At 37.6% G+C, this 24,285-nt stretch overlaps 3 protein-coding genes and 1 pseudogene across 3 annotated transcripts; 2 read left to right on the forward strand and 2 right to left on the reverse strand.

Annotated features, from left to right (window-relative positions):
* The first annotated feature begins 7,134 nt into the window (after window positions 1–7,134).
* Window positions 7,135–11,535, forward strand: LOC119999015 (adenosine kinase 1). Its single transcript, XM_038846505.1, has 12 exons — window positions 7,135–7,379; window positions 7,997–8,050; window positions 8,484–8,530; window positions 8,628–8,659; window positions 8,738–8,839; window positions 9,723–9,790; window positions 9,919–9,995; window positions 10,085–10,182; window positions 10,267–10,337; window positions 10,423–10,489; window positions 10,575–10,758; window positions 11,109–11,535. Exons 1-12 carry the CDS (start codon window positions 7,297–7,299, stop codon window positions 11,249–11,251), a joined length of 1,026 nt encoding a protein of 341 aa, XP_038702433.1. The 5' UTR covers window positions 7,135–7,296; the 3' UTR covers window positions 11,252–11,535.
* A 522-nt stretch (window positions 11,536–12,057) lies between these two features.
* On the forward strand, window positions 12,058–14,059 carry LOC119998786. The gene has a single exon (XM_038846216.1). The coding sequence runs from the start codon at window positions 12,198–12,200 to the stop codon at window positions 13,629–13,631; it is 1,434 nt and encodes a 477-aa protein (XP_038702144.1). The 5' UTR covers window positions 12,058–12,197; the 3' UTR covers window positions 13,632–14,059.
* A 1,535-nt stretch (window positions 14,060–15,594) lies between these two features.
* LOC119998631 (auxin-responsive protein SAUR36) lies at window positions 15,595–17,149 on the reverse strand. The gene has a single exon (XM_038845969.1). The coding sequence runs from the start codon at window positions 16,018–16,020 to the stop codon at window positions 15,595–15,597; it is 426 nt and encodes a 141-aa protein (XP_038701897.1). The 5' UTR covers window positions 16,021–17,149.
* Window positions 17,150–20,969: 3,820 nt separating this feature from the next.
* Window positions 20,970–24,061, reverse strand: LOC119998111 (annotated as a pseudogene).
* Window positions 24,062–24,285: the final 224 nt, after the last annotated feature.

Below are 24,285 nucleotides of genomic sequence, written 5' to 3' on the forward strand. Positions count from 1 at the left end.
TTTTTAGGTTTTTAATATGTTTTATAAAATAATAGATAATGACCACTAAGGTCGACTACAACCCTAATATGAGCTAAAACATAAAATCATAAAAATACCCTTGAAAACAGAAAATGACCCGTTTGAGACCCGAAACGATGGAATCTGACGAAACGAGGTTGGGGCCAAGGGTCAATGCACCTAGTTCAGTTCAGAAATCAAAATGTCATTTCGCTTCCAACAAAGCTAGGGATCTCAGTAGTAACTATTCCAGAATCATCTCAGTAGTGTGTGGCATGCATCCATTGGGTGTGGTGACATCATAGCAAGGGGCTCATTGAAAACCACATCCAACGAATGCTTGCCACACACTGTTGGGATGGTTATTATTGAGATCTTTATCATTTTTGTTTCGTTTCAGCCAGTCAAATTTCATTGAATTCGGACATTTGCTCCAAATCAACCCAACCAATTCAAGCCCACCAAAATGATTTCTACTAGCTGATAAAACTTGTAAATAACTGCAACTTCAGTGGCAGCAACATATTAGCCTTATTTAGTCCTATATCATTTTCGATAGTAACCTTATTTTAAAAATTAATTACATAAATAACATATTTCACTTTTTATTACGAAAATGACATAATGTGCTACTGGAACCCATTCGTCTTTAGTTTGGGAGAGTGATTACCCAAGTGAGTACTCGATTTCTGAATCAATATTGTTCGTTGTGGAATACCTCGGTGTTCATACCTTCCCCTCACTGTTTGCAACACTTAAATTCTGTGTTGCAAACACTCATAGATTTATTTCAAGAAAAATATTCCACCTCGCCACTCATATATATTCATATAATCTCTTTAATATGGGAAAGTGAGTACTCAATTTAACGATATATAAAGGTAAAATTCTCGTTCATCAAAGTAGGCAAGTATACCCTATTTGTTGAATGACAAGTTTATCCTCTTTGTTCTTATCATTGCATTCATTTTGTCTATAACAAAAGAGAATCAATGATGAAACCTCATTCAGTCGATCCCCCTAGACTTTGTGGAAATTGTATGTGTGCATGTACGCATATACAAGTGTGGTTTGGTCAAATGAGACCCACTATCGTTTTTTTGTTCTTGATTTCTTTTTTAAAAATTTGTTAATGACTTAGGTCAGCTGGTCAATGGAAATCCCTTTACCTTGTTGAATAAACAAAAGGCTCAAATGTCAGTGGAACACCAACCCAACCAATGTCCCATGGAATATTTTGGTATTGGTAGTAGCCATAGTTGTTGAAACAGGATCAAATTTTAAAAAGAAAAATGCTTTGTCCCAAGATCAACCCTAGCCACTTTGGTGTTCATAACGGCAACATAAAATGTTACTGATCTATCGCAATAAAAAAATTCCTGTAAAATGAGACGATATTCATGTGTCTTGTACGTGAGTATTGAGGCCTGAGAGAGAGGAGAGGGAGGAGGGATTTTGGGATGAGATGCCAGACTAATTGGTTAGGTGTAAACAAATTTCAAAAATTGTAGTACCTTGGGTAAACCTAGTGCGCAAAGCCCTAGCTCTGACTGCTTTGGGTAAGGGCTAACTATATGTTTACGTCCATTTTAAATCTCATTCAACAGGCTTGTTGAATGTTTAGGGAACCTTACACATGTGTTTACAATTAACGAATATCTCACGTGTCGTATGGATTGAGGGTTAATGGTGAACAATATTTGGGCGTTGTAGTATATATGTACTCTTTTAAAATTACATTTTGTTTTCCACGGACATTAATTTTACTTTTTTTTAATATGAGATAGATCATGCACTTGTTAGATTTATGGGTCTGTATGATAGCCTCTAAACCAAACATGTCAGGCAAATAAATAGTAATTTCATGTACAAACTCAAGGTAAAAAAAAAATAAATCTACAACTTCCAAAAAAGACTTTTACTTTCTTTTAATTGCTAGGTTATGAGTTAATTTCTTGTTTACATCATTTGAGGTTTCATCTCAAAAAAAATTTAAGATCGTTACATGAATTTATCATAAAATCAACGAGAATCCATGATTGATGTGAATAATATATCTAACAAACACATCAACATCAGTACTGTTCTATATATACAAATCCAAACATATATATATCTTCACTATATATAGAACTAGGAGTGATACTTATAGCAAATTTTATTTCATACCAATTAGAGTGATCCACACAACACATTTACCTTTTTAGTGTGCATGGAAACCTGCAGGAAATTAGGTTTTGATAGAAATTTTTTACCTAAAAAACTAGTGGTGATCTCTTGAGGGGGTTAGGTAAGGTAAGTGGAAGGTTTGAGAGGCAATGAAATATCCCATTAATTGTTGAATGTCTTAGTCCCAATATAAATATATATATATATATATGTATGTATATATGTATGTGCATTGATTGATTTTTCTAACTAAACGTGACAACCAATCATATGAACTGAAGCTTGTAATTAATTTTTCCAAGAATTTAAAAATAAAAAGAATAATTAATATATATAGAGAGATTGTGAGGTCCAAGGGAAACCAGAAAATTGGTTAAACACCATACATCCCACCTAACCAACCCATAACTCCATGTTGAAGCGTGATCCATGCAATGTTGCCCCACACACACCTTGACTTGTTCCAAGTATTGAAAATGGACTTATACGTAACAGCTCATTTCTCAGCACTAGTGACATTTTATCCGCTTTGGGTCAGCTCATACTAGCAGCACGACTTTGTATTCCTAGGAGCAGACCCAAGTGTGTTGTTGTGGTGTCAGTTGACACCAATAATTTTTTTTTCATATACTTATTTATAAAATTGATTTTTGACACTACTCAATTTTTTATTTTGACACCAGTAAAATTTCTTATTACCCATAAGAAATTTAAAAGGCCCAATAAGATGGATTTAGTTTTATAAATTATTGTATTAATTTTAAAGGCCCATCAAATGGATTTAATCTAGTCTTATAAATTACTAGTATTGTATTTTAAATGCCCGTAACTTATCATTTGATAGAGTCCTTGGTATTAGTTACTTCTATCCTATAGTATTTTGACTTTTAGTGTTATTTTTCATATTTTTGAATAAATAATTAATAAATAATCCAAAATCATGTTGCAACAAAAATTTTCGTCACAAAAATCACGTTTTCTGATAGTATCGTCCAACACCACTAAACTTGACACTACATAGACTTGTAGTCATGCCAACTTGAACCGGATACTATATAACAGCTATTCTTATGGGGATGGTTAGGTTGGAGGAGCCAGGGAGCATGTGACTTTTTTTGAGCTACTAGTTCTACAGGAAACAAACAAATCACATGGTAATGAATTAGTGATGGTGAAATATTTATTTTGCGCCTACTTGTATTGATATCAGGACCAGTGCAGTCTCTAGCAAATAGATTTTGTCTGTTTCTTTACTTATTAAATTGTTTTTGGGTATAGGATTGTTGGAATCTTTTAGGATTGTTGGAATCTCATATCGATAGATGTATGAATTATAATTTCCTTAATAAGGGTAAGTCCACCCCTAACTTTTCAACTAGGCATTTTCCCTAGTTGAGAGAGTTGGGTCTTGACCCACTTGTTAGCTTGGGAGAAACAAAGTCGTGTGGACCCGATGTATCTACGGGTACGGGACAACCTAAAACGAACATTATAATTGAAATGTATGGGGTGTAGATTTACGACAAGCATTCATCTCTCTATCTCTGTTTCTAGTCTCTCTTAGTTTTGACACAAGTTTGGGATCTGAGCCAAGTTTAGAAAAGACCAAAGAGAATAATTCTCAAAACAGGAAAAGATGAGTAGAGAAGTACAGAGATTAAGCAGAAGCACAGACTTGTACAGAGAGAGAATTGAATTGAGAGTGATGGAGAGTGGAAACTGGAAAGTATTCAAGCTCCCTAATAACAGAACAAGAAGATGTAAACATCAATGCAAAGCACCTTCGCCCGATCTAGGGTTTGTAAATTGAGAGAGAACAAAAAATCGTTGGTTGGCTCAGATGTTTAAATTAGTTGTTTGAACTTCTTAACGTTTGTTCTCAAAGTCACTTGTTCATCGATCTCTCATCAAAGTCGCAGGTTCTAACCCTCAAGGACTTAACCAGCCCATGTGATTTGTAGGTATTACATGTCGCCCTAGAATTTACCATTGGAATGTAGTCCGATAGTCTGTGCTTTCGGTGGGTTCAAAAAAAGAGAGAGAGGGGGCAGGCTTTTTTATGTTCAATATGTCTTAATGGGCCCCCTTTTGTGTTATGGAGTCCACTACTTGTGCTAAAGTATTCTTCTTATGTGAGTACTGGGATCTTCAGCCCGAGCAAGGGTCGGCAAGTAGAGGACAGACATCAGCCCAAGGTGTGTAGCCTTACCCAAAGAAGGCGACCCTTGCTTAAAATTACAATAATGTCATCTTCTTCTCTTATAATTATCTAGCTCTCTTAGACAAATGAAGTCTAAATGCACAATAAACATCTCTATATATATATATATGACCACAAAATCAGCAATCCAAGTGGAGTACAATAGGATTGTGGAGCATAATCTGATAACAGTAAAATTATAACTTGAAAACCCTATGACTCATCCTTCCTTTGTAATGAAAATGCTTCACTGGGTCAAGAGCTTCTCTGAGTCTCATTTGATACGTCTGTGTGCTGAGTGACTGGTTCAATGCAAGAGATGGATGGCTCTACCTTCATTAACAAACAAAAGGATAGTACAGTAGATGTGAAACTGTTGGAACTTGGATGGCAAATTTTAGGAAAAAATTAAGGTGCATATTATAATGGAATGCAACCTAATTGTTAGCAAATGGACCTTGGGGGAGCACATGTTAATGGGCCTAAATTTGGCTCACGACACTAATGGGTAGGGTCGCATTTATTCTCAAAAGTCATGATTTGTGAATTGGGTTCTGTCCGCTTGTTTATAAATATAAACCACTACACATTGGCATTCCTTTTTATAGTTCAGAAATGATTTAACTAGTAATACCAGCCATGAGAAGGCATTTATTTCTTTACTACATTTGCAAACTTAAAAACATCTTACAATAGTCAATAATCCTCCTTGGCTTCGGTGTTCTTCTCACCTTGCTTCTTCTGAATATCAGTTTCATCATCCTTAGCATCATCAATGTTCTTCTTCTCGCCTTCTTCCTTCATCTGAATGTTAGATTTTTCAACAGAAGCAGGAGCAGGAGCGGGTTGTTTAGCAACCAAGAGGAGTACGTTGACATGATTGTTGCGATCAAAATGATAGGATTCGATGGTGCGATCGTCCTGCAAATCCTCTGCTTCAATGCATTGGAGAATTTGCCTCTCAACCGGTACACGGTAGAAGGATGCAATCTTCTTTTTCAAATCAAGAACTGTTGCAGACAGTGGCAAATAGGTATAATAACTTACTTCAACAGCTTCATAATATCCAGCCCCAAGGATCTTGAATGTCACCCCGGCAGCAGCCATCAATGAACCAAAACAGTCTTCTCACTTGCTCTTTTTTGTCCAGAAATTAAGAGTTTTTCATCATGTTATTATATGTTAAGAATTCATGCAGAAAGGAAGCAAATTAAGAATGAATTGCATGTTCTAAGGTCATTCAATGTATTAGTAGCTAGCATGACATTATCATGCTTTCTTTTTATGATTTGGATGGTATTTTTTGACATGAAGTTTGTATTGGTTTGTTGTGCTATGTAATACAATCATTTTAAAACAGAGAGAGATTCGAACCCTGATCATCAGGATGAGACACGTCATCTTTATGGGCGTCTATGTAATACACCCCATTACTCATCAGCAGTAGAAAAAAAATTTGAATAAAAAAATAAATTTTTTTTTAAAGTATTGTAAGTCACTTTAATTCAATTTAATTGAGATGGGTTTTGGGATTTAGGCAGCAAATTGAAAATTTCAAAATCTAATTGGATCCGATGATGAACTAAAGCCCACTCACTAAGATGGGCCTTATTAAGAATAGTTGTATGGGCTTCGTAATAGCTAGGGTTTAATGTCAATTGTACTTCAAAGTGAGTAGCACGATTTAGTTTATGGTGCTTTTGGCGGTGTGTTTACATGTTACACTTGCCGAACACACTTTTGACTTGAACACATCGTGTTTAGACAAAAAAGTGTTTGGCCGAGCGGTGTGTTATAATATCACTGCACCGTGATGAGTTTGAAACTGAACTACCTACAATAAGTTGCTTCAACTCTCGACACAACGCGATTGATTGCATTTTCAATGTTAAAACAAGATATTTTTTCCAATTTTTCTCTCAACCAATTTTATTATTCCATTTTTAAAAAAAAAAAATTTATCATAATTGAATTGATATCAATGAAAAATATTCAATTTTACCCTTACGTTGACACATCATTTTTTGTGTCACACCAAATATTCTTTGGCATGGGAAAGACAACTTTTGATCATTGAAATATTTGATCAGGTTCAAGTCAGTTACTCATTTTATAAACATTTCAATTTGGGTATCCAAATTTCTAAACTGTTCCAAACTAGTCACACAAGCAATTTTCGCCCAATTCGGACAGTCAACCATACCACATGGCACAATATAGTCAAAATCAACTAATTTAGGCTGATGTGAGCGGTCTGTGTTATTATTGTAGTTGGTGGTATTGATTTGAGGAGAGATTTGAGTTTGTGGTTCTTGCAGCGGTTCGTTCTAGAATAAGTATTTGGTATTTTTATTTTTTTTTGGGTTCATTTTTTGCTTGTGTAATTAGTTTTTTTTTGAAAAATATGACAAATATCCAAGTCATCATGCCACATCAATTAAAATTTCAATTATTTTTTGATGTCACCACAGTTAATTACTGTCCGAACTCTCTAAAATCTGTTCGTGTCCGTGTGACTAATTTAAAACATTTTAAAAATTTAAATACCTAAATTGAAACATTTATAAAATAAGTGACTAAATTAAATTTATCAAATATTTTAATAATCAAAAGTTGTCTTTCCCCTTTGCCACCACAACTCATTTTACTTCACCACACGAGTAGACAACACACACAATAAATAAAAACTAATTTATGTAAAAAAAAAAAAAAAAAGGTCAAAACACCTACCGCAAAGTGGGTTCCTCGTGGACCATCGCTAGGGTTGGGTTGGTGAGAGATTGAGACTCCACGGATTACTCTCCTACTGCCCTTTTAAGCGCCTTACACACACCCAGATCTACCACTACAATCTGCATCTGCAAATTTTTTTTTTCCTCCCTGTGTGTTAATCTCCGTAAATTTTCACACTTCCATTTCGGCTTGTAATGGCGTCCGAGGGAATTCTGTTGGGGATGGGCAATCCCCTCTTGGATATCTCGGCTGTTGTCGACGAGGAGTTCTTGAACAAGTATGTCCACATCGGTTCAGATCTCAATTTTGTTTACAATTGAGTCACTGTGTAGATTTTTGCTTCTCAATATGATATCTGTTTTGGATGTGTTGCTTCGTAATTTAGTTGCGTAGATCATGATTCATAGGTTTTGACTTTTTCTTCGTCTTTGGATCTCATTTGGCTGATTACTGTTATTCAATGTTGCAACCAATCGCGTGATGGATTTGCATTTCGATCTTACTGGGTCGGTGCAAAACTACAGTTATGGGATCTTAATACCATCCCACAATATTATCTAGCCATCTTTTTTTGTTTCATTATACGGAATAGGAGGATTGTTAGGCTTTTGACTGAATGGTGTTTCTCGTTACGGGGTGTTGGAAGGTTTGATTAGGCCTTCGGGATGGAGTCAACTTAACACCTCCCATTTATTCAAGTAGAGAAACTAACTGTTTCAGGGAAGCCTTAACTGTGGGATGAAATGTTAGTGTTCCACATTGCTTAATGTGGGTTTATATTGAATTTTACCCAACATAATTTATTGAAGTTGAACGAAGAATTACATGCTTTTACAGATATTCTCACCCTCATTGCTGCGAGATCTAATTTGGTTTTATGTTTTTTGGTCAAAGGTATGACATCAAGTTGAATAATGCAATTCTTGCAGAGGAGAAGCACGTACCAATGTAAGCAATTTCTTTGGATTTATCCCAATAATTAAGATTGTGATCACTTTGTTGCCTAATTTTTCCTCATACTGTTAACTTGAAAAGGTTATATGGTAACAGGTTTCTTATCATGCTCGGTGTTTTATCTTGCTATGCTAGTTCTTTACCAGTCTTTGCTGTGATGCGGTTGGATGTCAGTACCTTGATTAAATTGAACTTTTTGGTTGCATATGTTTCTGTTGTTTTAGCTTCCAGGTCTTTGCTTGTCAAGTATACTAACACTTTAAATATGGGTACTGTTATTATGTAGTAGATTATGAACCACTTAGGAGGGTAGTTTGCAATTTTTCATGTTCAAATGATTATATACTAGTGCCGTGCTAGTGCCTTAGCTCAACCACAGAATGATCACCAAGGTGGTAAGCCTGATATGACCTGAATGTTTATCCAGGTATGAGGAAATGTCTAGCAAGTACAACGTGGAGTACATCGCGGGAGGTGATGCTTAAACATATAATTATTTTCTCAAAATAACATTAGATGCTATTATTTTATAGGCTTATATAATTGCTTTTGTGAATCGTATTGTATGCAGGTGCTACTCAAAATTCAATTAAAGTTGCTCAGGTATACTACGAATCCTTTATGGAGTTTCGTGATTAAACTTCAACCTAGGTAAGATGACTTTCATTTTGCATTTTGCAGTGGATGCTTCAAACTCCTGGTGCAACAAGCTATATGGGCTGCATTGGGAAGGACAAGTTTGGAGAAGAAATGAAGAAGAACGCAGCCCTTGCAGGTGTTAATGTAAGTTTTTCAACAGATATAATTTCCTTTTCCTATGTGGTTTACTTATTTCCAATTAGACTGCGAAATGAAGTGATTCTGTGCGCGTGTGCGTCTTTGCTTGGGTGTACATGCTATGTAATTGTAATCACGATCGCATCAGCACAGTCAGATTCCTTCATCCCAAAAATCCTTTCTTATATGGTATACTTATTTCATATTTAGACTACGTTGTGAGTTAATTTGTGTGTACGCGCGCTGGGTGTTTATGCTATGAAATAATCATATATTGTCATCGTAATTGAAAGCCTTAATCCCAAAGCATTTTGGTGTCAGCTATATCAATCAATCAGGAAGGTTAGTTGAAATCCACAACATTGAATCCTATCTGAAGTTACACCCTCTGCTGACCCTATAGCATTTACATATATATATTTATTTATTTATTTCTGTCCCTGTCTTTTTGGGCCTTCATCTTCTCTTTTCAGTGTCTCATGCTTAATTTTCTCCACTTTTTGCCCAAGAGTAGCAAGATGTCTAAACAAGGGTGCTCATCATCTTGTCTTCAATTTTAGCTACCTCTACCCTGGATCAAGTGGCTTTATTCCTTGTATGTCTTTCGACTATCCTCACATCCAGAACAACATTCCTATGTTTTCTACGTTTGTCTTTTGGGCATGTTTTCTCTTAACTGCCCAACATTCTGCAGCATGCATCACTGCGGGACTTATAACAGACCCATAAACTCACTCTTTAGCTTCAAGGGTGCCTTTGTTGCACAAAACACCAATAGCATTCTTTAATCCTGTGAGAAACATTCAAGATGATTATTGATCCAAGACGGTATTTTTCTATGAAAGAAAATTATATAATGGGCAATGTTGCTAATGTGTGTCAATTTCAGGCACACTATTATGAGGATGAGTCTACAGGTACGGGTACTTGTGCTGTCTGTGTTGTGGGTGGAGAAAGGTGAGTTTAAAATCAAGCTAGTTTCTAAATTTCTTTCCACTGCCTGCCAAAAAGATTGTTATTTATGCTGGATGGTTGTGTCAAGAAATGTCAAGGTTCTATGTTTTTCATAGTTAATCTTATGATAGGTCACTCATTGCCAATCTTTCTGCTGCAAATTGCTACAAATCTGAGCATTTGAAGAGACCAGAGAATTGGGCATTGGGTACTGTTCTATCTGTGCGCATGCTATATGTTTTTATCCCCTTATCTGATTCGATACGCAGTAACTGACTGTAAATCTTTTTTGAACAGTTGAGAAAGCCAAGTACTTTTATATAGCTGGGTTTTTTCTCACTGTATCGCCAGACTCCATCCAGCTTGTTGCCGAGCATGCGGCTGCAAATAATAAGGTATATCTTGAGATATATCTCTTATACTGTTATGTATTGCTTTTCAAGAGGGTTTGAATAAAGGACTGCTCACATTATTTTTAGGTATTCACAATGAACCTTTCTGCTCCATTTATCTGCGAGTTTTTCAAGGATGCACAGGAGAAAGTTTTGCCGTAAGCAACTCTTCTTCTTCTTCTTCTATTTTAGTTGGATTACTTCAAAAAAGACATTTCAAACAGGACTTTTTTTGGGCTTCAGGTATATGGACTATGTCTTTGGCAATGAGACGGAAGCAAGAACCTTCTCAAAAGTTCATGGCTGGAATGTAATGTCTTGCTCAGTGCCTCATTTGACCAGATATAATTTCTATTTTAAAATGCTGACCTGCTTAAGTTGTTTTCGATGAACAGACAGATAATGTTGAAGAAATAGCCATAAAGATTTCTCAGTGGCCCAAAGCTTCTGGAACGTACAAAAGAATTACTGTTATTACTCAGGGTGCAGATCCCGTCGTGGTGGCGGAGGATGGGAAAGTTAAGAAGTTCCCGGTCATACTATTACCTAAAGAAAAACTTGTTGATACAAATGCGGCAGGTATGTGTTCGCAAATAGACTAGCATATCTTTCCATTGCATCTCTTGTTCTTAGAAGTTCAAAACGACTAGCCCACCATAGCGGCATGCTAGTGTCAAATGGCTTAAAGTCTTTAACCAATGAAACTTTTTCCGTTTCTTCTTGACCTTAGAATATTTTCCCATTTATAAACGATCCTGTTAGATGGCCGTGGCATAGACAGAGTCATTTCCAATTGGAATTACTTTTTAAAGTACCAAATGCATACATTTAGGATAGGCACGGTTTCATGGATAATCACGGTTTCGTGGATAATCATGGTGAACTGTTTCATCTAGCCAAAACTGAGTTAATCTATTTGTCTTGTCCAGGTGATGCATTTGTGGGAGGATTCCTCTCACAGTTGGTTCAAGGGAAACCAATTGAAGAATGTGTGAGAGCTGGCAATTATGCTGCCAATGTTATCATCCAAAGGTCTGGCTGCACATACCCAGAAAAGCCAGATTTTAACTAAGCTCCTCCACTTTCCCCCCTGGTTTCTAGCATTATTATTTAAAAAGTTTTGCTTGTTGAGCTCCAAATTGTTAGTTTCTCAATCACTTGTGTTTTACTTATTCAAGTATGGCAACATATGTCCCTCCTGGAGAGTGGAGAATTTTACTCTTCTGCTGATGTGGGAATTGCTTTTGGATTGTGTACCAATACCATGGCCCCCCCTTTTGAGGGCAAGTATTTTGTGGCAACGTTAATTATTTCTTTTCTAGTTTCATAAATCATTGGTCTTTTTCTTGAGCCCAACTACTCCATTGTGCCATGTCCCTTTTTTTTTTGTTTTTTGGTGCCATGTACTTATAAGTGACGAGGGTCCTTGTAGTTGAAGTTAATGTAGTTTTAATCACATACTTCTACAACAGGCTAGGCTAGTCAGAGTGGTTTTAATCACAGACCCCAGACAAGTGAACAGACTATATTTTTGTGACTTCTATTGCACATGTCTTTTAAGACTAAACGTTTGTAACTTCACAGGTCATTAATACTAGACGTTTGACCTAAACATATAAGACATTTGTGACTTTTACTGCACGGGTCTTTAAACATATTAGACGTTTGTGACTTTATATCTTGAATAAAAAAATTAAATATATTGGACAAAAATGTTTCAAATTCTACAGTTGTTGCACTATCCAAATGCTACATAGACTAGAATAAAAATCATTATCTAAAAAACAAAATTATTACAATATCTATACATAGTCATAGTCTAAGGTTCTTCAATAATTAAATTTGACAAAACATGGTGGCTATCCAAATATCCCATATCTTCCCCACTCTCACTTCCTCACGCGCTCATTTCTCCCACAAACCACCAAAAAGTTGTAAAAAGGAGCAGAAATCAACCCAGAAAAAGCAGTCTCCTTTGATTCTTCCATCCCCCAAAATCTCGACCGCACCACCACGCCATGACCGATCACCTCCGTCTCAGCCACCTACGAACGACGACCCAACTCTTCAAGCAAACCACCTCCACCTTCACCTCCAATCTTTTCACATTCCTCTTCCTCTCTTTCCTTCTCTTCTCCTTCCGTACACTCGTCGAGAATGGGACTCACCTCCTCACCTCCTTCATCGACCGAGACGCTTCCCTTAAGTCCCTCCTCTCGCGTCTTGATCTTGCTGGCCACCACCAGGAGCTGCAGCAGCAGGACCTCCACCATCGCTTGCGTCATCACCGTCGTCCCTTTCTTCACCTTACGCGCGTGGGGACATTGGATGACGATTTCTTCTCTGGAGACGACGATACGGATCGCGCGCTCTTTGGGCACCAACGCAAGAGCTCCGTCAATGCCAGTTATGTGATTCTCTCGAATTTTGATACCAGATTGGGATTCTCTGATCTTGTCGTCGATAATGGGATCAGATTCCCCGAGATTGTCCGCACCGGTATTACTTTCAAAGCCCCAATTTCTCATTTTGATAAAGAAAGTGATGATTTCAGTAACTTTAACAATGAAGATGGCATTAATACTGACGAGCAACATAACAAAGAAAAAGAGAATGGATCAGTTAACCTAGAAAAAGGTGGTCAAGATTTCGAGAGGATCGTGGATTTGCAGTTCTTTATAAAGGGATTGGAGCTTGGTCGCCGGGATGCAGCAGCTTTGTTTTTCCTTGTTTCTTTATTATCTGCTGCTTATGGCTGGGTGATTATAGGGTTTATTGCTATATATTCATGGGTTTTAGGCGTTGTTTTTATCACCGTTGTTAATGATCTGTTAGGGAGGTTTAGTTCATTTGTTGGGCTCTTATGGGATGGTTCTAAGCTGGGTCTCAAAAGGCTGACTGGGTTCATCCTCATGAGATGGGCTGTTAGGGATGCATTGACTCAGCTTCTTGGACTGTGGTATTTTGGTGAAATTGAGGATCAGTACTCTTTCTTTAAGCTCTTTGTCAGATTGAAATTGATGCCCTTCTCGGTTATGTCTCCATGGATTAGGGGTTTTGAGAAGGAGATTTCAGGTTTTTTGTTTACCTGGTTTTTGTTGGATACCTTTGTGTCTTTTATATTTGCATTAGATGGATGGATTGCCATAGTGGATCACAGGAGAAGCGGAAGAGAGATAGTGAAGGAAGGTTGTTATTTGATATTAACTATGATGAACAAAGCCATAAAAATAAAGTGTTTTGAAGCTATTCTTTGTGGTTCTTTTGCAAGATGGGTCTTGACTATGCTTTTTGGGAAATTTCTTGCTGCAATTTTCCAGTCAGCTGTGGAGGTTTACTTTATGGTGGCTTGGCTGATATTCTATTTTGTGGCAAGGAGTAGGGATGCTAATTCGGAAGGTAGGCGGTTTGGGCGTAGAGAATTGGAGGGCTTAATTGAGGGCCTTAGATGATACTCGGTGGTGATAAGGTCACAGCAATTTATATTGCGGGCTTCAACAGTAATGCTAAAAAAGCAATGCAATGAAACTTTCAGTGTTTTTTGTCTCCTGCATTGCAGCCCCAGTGATTCAGACTGCCATCATTTGATGTAATGCCAAACACCAGCAATGTGTTGTATGTACTTCTACCAAGAAGCAATATACCACATATGTATATTTTCCACCGAATGCTTCATGTGTACATTTGCTTGCCACTATTTTTCAAATATTTATCTTTCAATGATTTATAATGAGAGGAATCTTTTGTTCTGCATTTAGAACAGACTCTCATGATTGTGTTTTTTTTTTTTTCAGAAGTTGATCTTCGTGGTCTTTATTATGGCATATAACTCATATAAGTATAAATAGCATGGAACAGAAACTTTGCATTGGTTCTTCTATGATGTGAGATTTCATATAGCCTTTTGGTTTCTGTTATTTGTAATTTTTACTGGGTACATTGGCCTCACTGAATGCATATTTTTCATTTGGAGATTACATCTACATCTTGGATTTATGAGGTCCAGGAATATAAGGAGAGATAAGTCTCTCTGCATATAAGCATGAGAAATTGACCTGTCGTTTATATGTGGAGTTGATTGGGTGAAAATGGATATTATATATCTTTAGCCAAATGCAGCAGTTTTATCCAGCAAATCTATGTGATCCTCTCTCTCTCTCTCTCTCATTGTTATGCAGTGGTGGTGGTTTGAACTTTGAACCAAGGGTAATGGAGGGAGTAGAAGATGTGACATTAAATTTGCAAGTTTGTCTTTGAACAGTGTTTATGGCTTGCTATACTGTTTTTCCCAGTTTCAGGCATGTGCCTCTTAGAAAGTAGTAGTCAGCTAGTATCAAATTTAAGCTTTTAATAAGGAAAGAAAACGTCTACAGACAGTGGCTGCTGGCTGCAATATTTGCTGAGGTTCTTTTAGAATGTTGACGTGTTAAGTCAGAGACAATGGAATATTGAAGTCTTTGGCAACTGAGATTGCTGGAATTTTAGCTTGAAATTAGAGCACTTTGATGAAAATGGTTGGGAGTCGACGTGAGTGTAAAAGATCCTGTGGAGTTTGATTGAATACAGCTCCTACATTTTGTTCTTAATAGAGTGGCTTGAATCATACCAATTAATGTAATTGTCTGCATTGAAATGTAGCTCCTACGGTTTCCTTTTGCTGATCTTTTGCAGAGGCAGCATATGAGGAACTTTTCGAGAATCTTGTTCCTCCCAGCTTTATTCCTTGGATTTGCAAAGTCATAAAGTGTTAGCCGCTTTATTGGCGTCTTTCTTGAAATGGCAGAATGTGTAGGATTGTTGGCGTCTCTGCTGCAAGGAGATGGAAACAATACCATCTGTAGGTAGTACATTTTGCAGCTTCTTCATTAATCTTTTCTTAGCCTGACAAGCCGTGGTCACTGGACCAATTGCATGTCCTTTGAAATTGACCCGTCATTACTTAATACGGTGGGAGATGTGTTTGGTTAGTTTTAGATTAGGTTACTCCCAAGGACTTTAGATTGGGATGATGGACCGTTTTAAATGATCTCATTTGATTATGTGCTTCATGTACTACACTATTTTCTTCCCCAATTTACTTTTTAGTACTCCTGTGCAATGGCCATGGCCTTTTTTTAGTGTCTCGATATAGACAGTGGAGTCTTCATCTATCATGACGGTGGCAGTGAAGCGTACATGACATGCTTGTTTTTGCAGAGGTTTGGCTTCTACTGGGTGCTGAAATTGGTTTCTGTCAGGTTAGGTTGCATTTTAAACCTTTTGTTTTCCATAAGAAGGCAGAGTTCAGATCAGATCAAACTTTTACAGTTCTTGAAATGAATTGCACTCATAGCTACAGAATCTTTACGTTAGAATCATACATAGTATATAACACGTTATAACTACTATATTACTAATATTAGCATTGGATTAGACTCATGAATCAATCGAATTTTCGCAGAGAGTCCGTGGATGAATTCCCTGAAGGCACAGGAACATTCGTATGTCCTGCGGTGAGCAAGCACATCGAACGACATCAAGGAAGAGATTCTCATTGCAGGGAATACAGAGCTTCGAATCGGTACTGAAATCATATTCATCTCGAGCTTGATCAAGCAATGCCCTGAAGAGTGGGTGCTTGAGCAAGCTGACTTTGATCACAAAACGCTTATGGTTCTCCCCTACATAAACTACCAAATGACCCTTTGGCACATCTTTGGGAATTGAGTTGCCTTCTTGAATGGAAGACCAGAAACCCCATTGACAGCAGCACTCACAGGCTGCACACGGTATGACTTCACTCCTTGTCTTTCTCCATCTGTTTAGGCATCTCCTTAGAATCCTCCCCATCGTTATCTTCATGTGTTTCTGTAGAAAGACAACGATAGAGAGGGAGTTACTGATTTGAAGGTAGAGAATGAGAGCTTTGGCAGTGGTGGTTCACACAAGTAAGAGAAGCTTATATAAATGTAGGATTGGAAGTATTCGGTGTCCTTGAAGCATTAAATGGTAGACATGATAGGTAGCTACCATAGCTGGAAGAGTAAGTTAAAGAGTATGAGTAATATATATATATATATAGTTGAAAATATGATTCTTCCCTGGAAGTATACGAAACCGTACGAGCATGCGTAGAATGATGTATAGTTAGCATGCAAAATATTAGGAAATAATAACACATAGGAAAGCAAGGCACTCTCTTTCTCTGTCTCTCTGCTTTTAGTGGGGATGGTGCTTGATCGGTGATCTTTCGAAGTTCACAAAGTTAAGACCCCACAAGTTGAGAGTGGAAGAAAGAAAAGATAAGAGAAGGGATGGGATGGGGATAAGCCTCGTCTCGGGCAAAGTGCGATCCCACTTATTCGTTTGATCAACTTTGAGGATATTGTAAAATATAGAAGAAGCTTTTCCAAGCACAAATGAAATCAGTTTTGTGTGTAAATGTGAAATCTTTGATGCAGATCTCTGCAGCTGTTAAAGTATTGAAGTGGGTTTGTTTTGTATGCAAGAAAATAGTGTCTCAAGTTTTCACTTTTGTTCAGCTTGCACCACTTGCAAGTGTATCTGTAGATACAAACAAACAGGGGCTTGAACAGAAATGTCAAGGATCTCAGTGTTTTTTGTCCGAGCTATCCCAAAAGTTGAGATGGACGCATATGATCCATATGAAATCGTATATGATCATCTCAGCATTTGAGATAACTAGTAAAAAAGCCATTGGGATTCGTAAAACTGTTGAAGTTTGTACAATTTGTACGACACTAGTCTTGATCAGGCCAACTAGTCCATTAACTATCTGGGTTTTGGCAACTAGTTTGAACCCACAAATAGAATAAGGACTACAATACTTTGTTGTTTGATTGTTTAATTGGATTGGATGGTCACTCAAAATATTCTTAGGCTTAAAAAGTGTGTACCATCCGTACAATACTTAGTCTTTTTTTTTTCTTTTTGTTTTTTTTTGTTTGTCTGGAATACGTAGTCTTATTAATTCATTCATATAGGGGGGCATTGCATTGGATTCAGAGGATAAAGTTTCAGTATTTATGGATCTCTGCATGGTCTGACCATGCAGGAGGAGATGGTGAGGTATGGTGACTGCAAAATGAATCCCCAAATTAAGAGAAAATCTTGATTGGATGAAGAGAAACAGGGGAAGGAAAAAAGTATGGAGATCACATTTTTCTTTTGAATCTCTTAATGGTCTTAGGATTCTCATATCTTTGACTCTCGTCAATCTTACCAAACCAAATAAAATTATATAGTTTTGTTCTGCACTTTTTCTTGCAGTGATCGCAGGTTGTTGTGTACATTGTACCTGAAAATATACTGTTTATACAATACGTATTTTGGCATCATTTGTTTTTTAGTCTTGTTCCAATACCATCTAAGAAATACAAGCCTAAACACGGTTTCGCACGGATTTGTTCTTCATGCGTTGTCGCCATTGATTCTTAAGCTCAAAAAACGTGTCCTTATGTGAGCGGCACAAGACTCTTACTTATATATCACTCGGTTGGATTGTGGCAATTTAATGTGCGACTTGTATCTTAACAATTTGTCCTGTTGTACTAGGTGGGTCAAAGTGAAATAGAGATTCTCAGCCTACATATTTTACAACTTAAAACTGTAAACTGCTGCTTATGAAATACGAGGAAAGTGAGTGAAAGGGAGAAGTGATATTCTAAGCACAACTCAGTGGGGTCGGGTTTATGGGATTTTAGGAATTGAATTTATAACCTTTAAATTGGGTTGTGACAATTTTGTCACCGGGTCTAAGGGTTTGCCCTTATTTTTCTAGAAGAACATGAATTTGTTTATTATTCTGCCTTTATAGTTTTGTTTTGACAATCTTGCATGGGATGTCGGTGCATGGAAAACAAACTATAAATGTAATTTTTGGAATATTAGTGATGATACCAAAAAATCACCCTCCAATAATATGTCGATATGTGACATCAGAACACGGCGTGTGGCACCACACTGCTGTGGTGACAAATCAAGATGACGAGGAGATTGAGATGTCGAGGTGACGAGCAAGGCTACTGAGGTGTTGGACAACTTCCCACCGAGATGTCGAACAACTTTCCACTGAAAATGTCAAACAAGGTTGCACCTCGGTAACCCTAGGTGACCGAACACCTAGGGGTACCGAGGAGTACTCGTCGCCGAACATGAAAGAAATCAAGAGGGGATTCACCCCTTGAAATCTCGCCCACAATCACGAGTAATTAGTTGCTATTGAACCATATAGAAGGGGATATCCACCCAGATAAATCTCTCACGTGTTCACTTTTTGACTACTAGCTAAAGAGAGAGCTCTGAGTACCGAGCAACCTCCTTAGCACTATTCTCCATTGGGCTTACTTGAGTATCGAAACGTCACATGTGGTACACCTCGGAGAACTCAATCTCACGTTTTTTACTGTATAGATCACCTCAACATACTCAAGAAGACACTTTTTAACTTCAGTCCAACCACTTGATACGTTTTAAAACCGAGCAACGGGATTATCGAATAGCCGAGGAACCAGTCCAATTTTGGACTTCATCAACTAGCTATACATCTAAAATTAAATTTGCATTCACGTGTAGTTCTAAAATCATGGAGATATATTGTCGCTTGTGGAGTTTTTAGACAAAGAAGTGATATGGGGGAGGGGTGGTGTGGGGAGTTATTGTGTAGTAGCTGCTGAATGGATCACATGAGGCCTGCCCACATTTGAGGGCCAACTCGAATAAATTCGTGCGCAGGGTTATAAAAAAATCATGTCAAATCGAATCGACTATTTAATCGGTTATTATCAAATGTATGTTAGTGAGAACGGACCGAAAAATCGATCAAACCTCCAATAACCGATTAGATGGTTATTGAATGATTTGATAGGAGTTTGGTTGGGCTCAGCCTCTGCACGTGCAATCTTCAGTTTAGTTATAACAGAAGTATTAGCTGTCTGCAAGAAAAAAATGTTTAATAGGATAAGTGGCCTCACCAACCTGCCCATGCCTCCTCTTCGGAAGCACTGCCTTCCCAATATTACAAAACATTTTGTTTTGTTCTTGGCTGGTTCCAAAAGAATTTACTACTGAGCAGGTTATGCCAAACTGCCAATATTTATCCCAACCACTAACATGGTTTTGGGTTTTTTTTTTTTTTTAATCTGGGTAAGTGTTAAAACTTGTATCCAACATTGGTTAGGTGTAAGCCACCCATATAATCTTTCTCAACCAAAAGAATTTTTTTTAAGGACAAAAAACTGTGCTAGCGGATAATACCTATTCGAGTTGTTTGGGTTTAATTTATGTGGTACTCTCATTAATATCTTATTTATAAGAGTAACTTTATAGTTTTTGTAGATGTCCGAATTTATAATCGTTGAATAATCAGCTTACCTACAGTCGATTTTGAGAAAACTAAGAAGGGTTGAGGGCGAAAGGGGACTTGGTCACCGATGGGGTGGCTGCCAAATAAACTCTAACGGTCAGGTTAATAATCGAAAGAAACTCAAGGCAAGATGAAAAGGCAAGTAAGATGCAAGGTATGAGATGGGATGAAATGCAGAGAATATGGTTGAAGGTTCGGTCAAGGAGAGCTTCAGGTGTTTAGGCTATTTGTGTGAGTGAACAAGTCATGCCTTCCTTTGGGGAAAGGAGGGAGTATTTATAGCGGAGCTTTGGACGACCAAAAGGCGACGAAGGCCACATTGCTGCAGACTATAGGTTAGTCGTGGGAAGGTGGTTTTGGGCTTCGGACATGTGTTAGGAAACGTGGCCTAACATGGTTGGCTGAAAGGAATACCATACCCAGGCAGGCGACGGCATGTCAAGTAGTGGTTGTAGGTTCTGTCTATTTTAGCGTGCAAGTTATCATGTATGGTTGGTCGGGATTAGAGACAACGGCCTACGATGCTTGGCGCCATAGGTGGGACGAGTCAGAACAGAGAGATTTATCAGTAGAGTATCACCCAAGTGAATTGAAAAAATCTTACATCTCTATCACAATATAATAATATTGACACGTGTTCATCATAAAACATTGCCAACATGAATGTGTTTGGTCATAGATGGGTTGGTACTTGCTACCTTGAAACTGAATGCCTACCCACTAAAGTGATTTTGGGATATCTAAGGAGCTAGACCACGTGTTAGCAAGAGATTAGCCATCCAAAATCACCATTGATGCCCAATTTGAATAACTTGTCGCCACTCTCTTTGTCCAGAAACTTCTCTGCACTTGCAAGCCAGAATCAATATGCCCAACTCTAATGTGTAGATGCATGAATTTTGGATCCCTAAGATATTTATGTGGTTTGTGGGTAAACCGTATGGATTCGAGAGCTTCTTAGTTTGATTCCTATTGAGAGTAGCATCTTGTAGCCACTCGTTGAATTTTGACCAACTTATTACATCGTAGGATTGAAAACTTTTGTACATGAGAGTTTGACTGTTCGAGTTTAAACTCATATCGAATATCCAAAGGACACACTTGTAACCTTTGTGCTTGAGAGTTTGACGACCCGAGTTTAAACTCATTTCGAATATACAAATAACAAACTTGTAACCTTTGTACGTGAAAGTATGACGATCTGAATTTACACTCATGTCGAATATCCAAATGATACATTTTTATAGTGTTATTCTCAATTAAAAGAATAGAGACATCATATTGCAATTACTAACATATAATACTTTTGTTTTAAAATGTCCATTGTAAGTTATTGCTAATAACGCTTGATTGACTTTGTATCCACGTATACTTTACTAGTATGGTGGAACTTCCCCATTATGGCTGCTAGTATGGGACAAAAAAATCCAACTCAATCATCATTAGACTTGCATTAAAAATGAAGCCACAAACAGCAATGAAATCAAATGATAACTCCCACACAACCTTTCCCCTTTGTTAACCCTCACACACATTCCTCTATATATATTGTGCAAATACAATACAACTCCTCAGTTTCTCATCACCTCTACCTACTACTACTGTTGTATAGAGAAGCAAGAAGTGATGATGAATATGAAGCTTGTCGCCCTGTTTCTGGTTCTGATGATGGTGAGTTCTTGTCAGGCCGCCATGCCGAGGAGGGCCTTAATCGGCGGAGTATATGGACAAGTGCAACGACAACATGTTAGTAAAGGCAAAGCTATTGAAGGTTATAAAAATAGTCATGTTGATGAGTACCAGGAAAGAAGCATCAATAACCATCACAACATACCCAGACAGCAATATGGTGACCGGAGTTCCAACACTCAAGAAGGTACCGATGAGAACGGTGATGATGGAAATGGCTAAACAGAGAGCGGTTAGCTGTGGTTGAGGGCTAATACATATGTAGGTGGTATATGTTTGTGGATTTTGGCTAGTTTGGTTTGGGATATAACTCTTGTGCTATGAATATTCTGTATGTATATGTAAAGCATCAGGCTTAAGTTCATGTGTATGTGCAGATATAGGGTATAGCTCCAGCTATTACTAAAACTAAAAGAAACCAAAAAGAAAATCAACCATAACAACAGCAACTAACCGAAGGCCCGCTTCCATGGTAACCAAATCTCTTCCTTCTCAGAATGTAATATCCTGGCTCTATAATACCCACCAGGAACAGCTTCGTAATAATGATGATATCTATTAGTAACATCCAACTCTGCATTCTATGATTAAATCTGAACTCCTTGATCTCCAGTTGAATACCCCATTCGCAGCCAAGCCTCTTTATCTTAACATCATAGTAAACTTCCTCCACTCTTCTGAGGTCATACTTCATACCTGTAAAATGCAAAATGAAGGTTTCAAGCCCTTCTAACAAAAGACTAGCAAAATCCCATTCCGAAAAGACCTTATAAAGATAATGATACGACACGTAGAAATAACACAAACATCAATATGGAACCCAACCATCAAATTTCTAGCGAAGAAAATCATTCCGAAGATTAAGCATTTGGAAGGAAGCATGAAGATCTGTTAAGAACTTCAACACCTTTCCTGGGCAGTCATAGTCCCCAGCGGTCACTTGGTTAACCACGTATCTAGGCTGCAACATTTGAAAGTATACAATAAGAATGTTTCTAGACTAGATTCTCCAGCTCATTTTTAAAGCCTTCAAGTTTTTTTACATCATAAAATTATTGTTCATCAGAATTATACCCTTCGCTAGGAAATTTATCGATTTGGTGAGTACCATACCAGAAAACGTACCCAGATGAGAAGCAACTCACCCCTAAAAATCTCTTCATTTATAGCATACAATCGTCTTTCAAAACCCTCCATTTTACAATTATCATGACATCCCAGATGTTTTATGACCAAAAAATAAAATAAAAACAGTAGGATTCACATTTGCCTAACCTAGCTGGATCATGCTTTTGGGGTTCCATAGAGTAGCTCTTACCATTTCGTTGGACGTGAAACATATACCTGCAAATCATTTCTAGTAATCAATCATCCAAAGAATCAGTCTCTCAACAGTTAGGACTTGGGACATTACCAACTAGATAATCCTCAATGTCCAAACCAAAATCCGAGTTGTTCACTAAAAAAAAACTGAATGGAGTGGAACTGGAGCATAAAATTTACTGTGGCATTCTAAACTAAATGAAGTTCAATAACCTCACTGAAAAGTATATCATGTAAGAATCCACAAAGATTCATACACACTTTAATAACTGTATATGATAATCATCAACAGAGGATAGGAACAGACATACATCCCAGTTTCTCCTCAGCTTTAGAATGCAGAAGAAGATTTCCTGTTTCCAGCTAGTGCATAAAAGCAAGCAGCGATGCTACAGACTGCGTTTCACTCCTCCAGTCACCATAATACCTATATAAAATCATAACAAAGCTAACCAAACACAACAAATTTGACAAATCATATGGCAACAGAAGTGTCTAAGATACGCTGTTCACCTATCGTACTGTCCCGGGAACTCATGCAGAACTTCAGCAAGTCAACTGTACTGGTCCTTCAGCACATCAATCTGAGCCTTAGCCTTCTCAAGAACCTTTACTCCAAATCACCAAAGCAAGAAGTTAGTTTCTTACACAACTTTCTTGTCAATATCCCATTAGTAGAAAGGATTGTCACACGCACAGGCATGCACGTGTCTAAAATTTTCTAATGCATGTAGCTATTCATGTATTCAAAACCATGGCCACCTATTTAGCTTATCTAAACAACTAACTTAAGCATGGATAATCTTGTGATACATTGCATTCTTCAACATATAATTTTCCTTTGCCAGCCTTTGATCGAATAACTCATTGCTATCTTCTTCCATCCAAGCCATTACTCTCTGGAAAAAGTCAAAATAGCCAACAAGAACAAAACAATCCATTTAAAAAAACAACCAAATGACAGATTCTCAATTCGCCTGGAGTTTTTGAGGCCCCAAAATATCTGTTTGTCTCGGTTTAGGGAAAAGAAACACCAGTAGAAGATCATACTCCAATAGCTAAGTTGCTTATTTTCAGACATTTAAAACCCTTTTACCTCTCATCTCTTTCATTCTTCACCAAAAAAAAAAAATCAAAACACAAAAACCAATCCATCAAATTAAGCTCAAGAAAAATAACGAAAGAAATCAAATTTCGTTACCAGGTACAGGCCGTGACTGGTGAACGAGTCGGAGACTGGCTTGCATGAGCCTCGTCGTGGATTCATCTCCATCGCAACAGCACGAATACGCTAACGCAAACATCCAGAATCTTCCAGCTGAGTGCGGAACTCCTCGAATAGCTTGTCCATCTAAGTAGGGGACGACGACGGAGGCGCGTGGCCGTCACCTTCGGCCATTGAGCCGGAAATGACGGATAACGAAAGAAATTGCGCACTTCGGGGACAATAGAGCCGAATGCGGCGCGTGTAAGACGTGTCACAACAAAGGGAAGTGCCTGTAGAAAGAATGGTTGCGTTTCAACTCACCTCACAGCACCACAGTTTTTTACCTCACAGCACCTCACAACACCTCACAGCACTCCCAAACGCTTACAATATATGTTGAATTGTCCTACGTAATCAAATTAGGTAAATTATTTTATTTTTGATTAATGTACAATATAAACATTAAGTTATTTTATATTAATATTATTAGTCATCTAATATAACCGTAATTTAGATACGCCAA

The sequence above is a fragment of the Tripterygium wilfordii genome, chromosome 5, assembly GCF_013401445.1.
Source record: "Tripterygium wilfordii isolate XIE 37 chromosome 5, ASM1340144v1, whole genome shotgun sequence".
NCBI lineage: Eukaryota > Viridiplantae > Streptophyta > Magnoliopsida > Celastrales > Celastraceae > Tripterygium > Tripterygium wilfordii.

Excerpts from the sequence above, each read along its gene's own strand:
- LOC119999015 (XM_038846505.1), top strand. The coding sequence starts at position 7,297 with ATGGCGTCCGAGGGAATTCTGTTGGGGATGGGCAATCCCCTCTTGGAT. Across the intron at positions 8,531-8,627 it reads CGTGGAGTACATCGCGGGAG|GTGCTACTCAAAATTCAATT; the intron begins GTGATGCTTAAA and ends TATTGTATGCAG. Across the intron at positions 9,996-10,084 it reads ACCAGAGAATTGGGCATTGG|TTGAGAAAGCCAAGTACTTT; the intron begins GTACTGTTCTAT and ends TTTTTTGAACAG.
- LOC119998786 (XM_038846216.1), top strand. The coding sequence starts at position 12,198 with ATGACCGATCACCTCCGTCTCAGCCACCTACGAACGACGACCCAACTC.
- LOC119998631 (XM_038845969.1), bottom strand. The coding sequence starts at position 16,020 with ATGAAGATAACGATGGGGAGGATTCTAAGGAGATGCCTAAACAGATGG.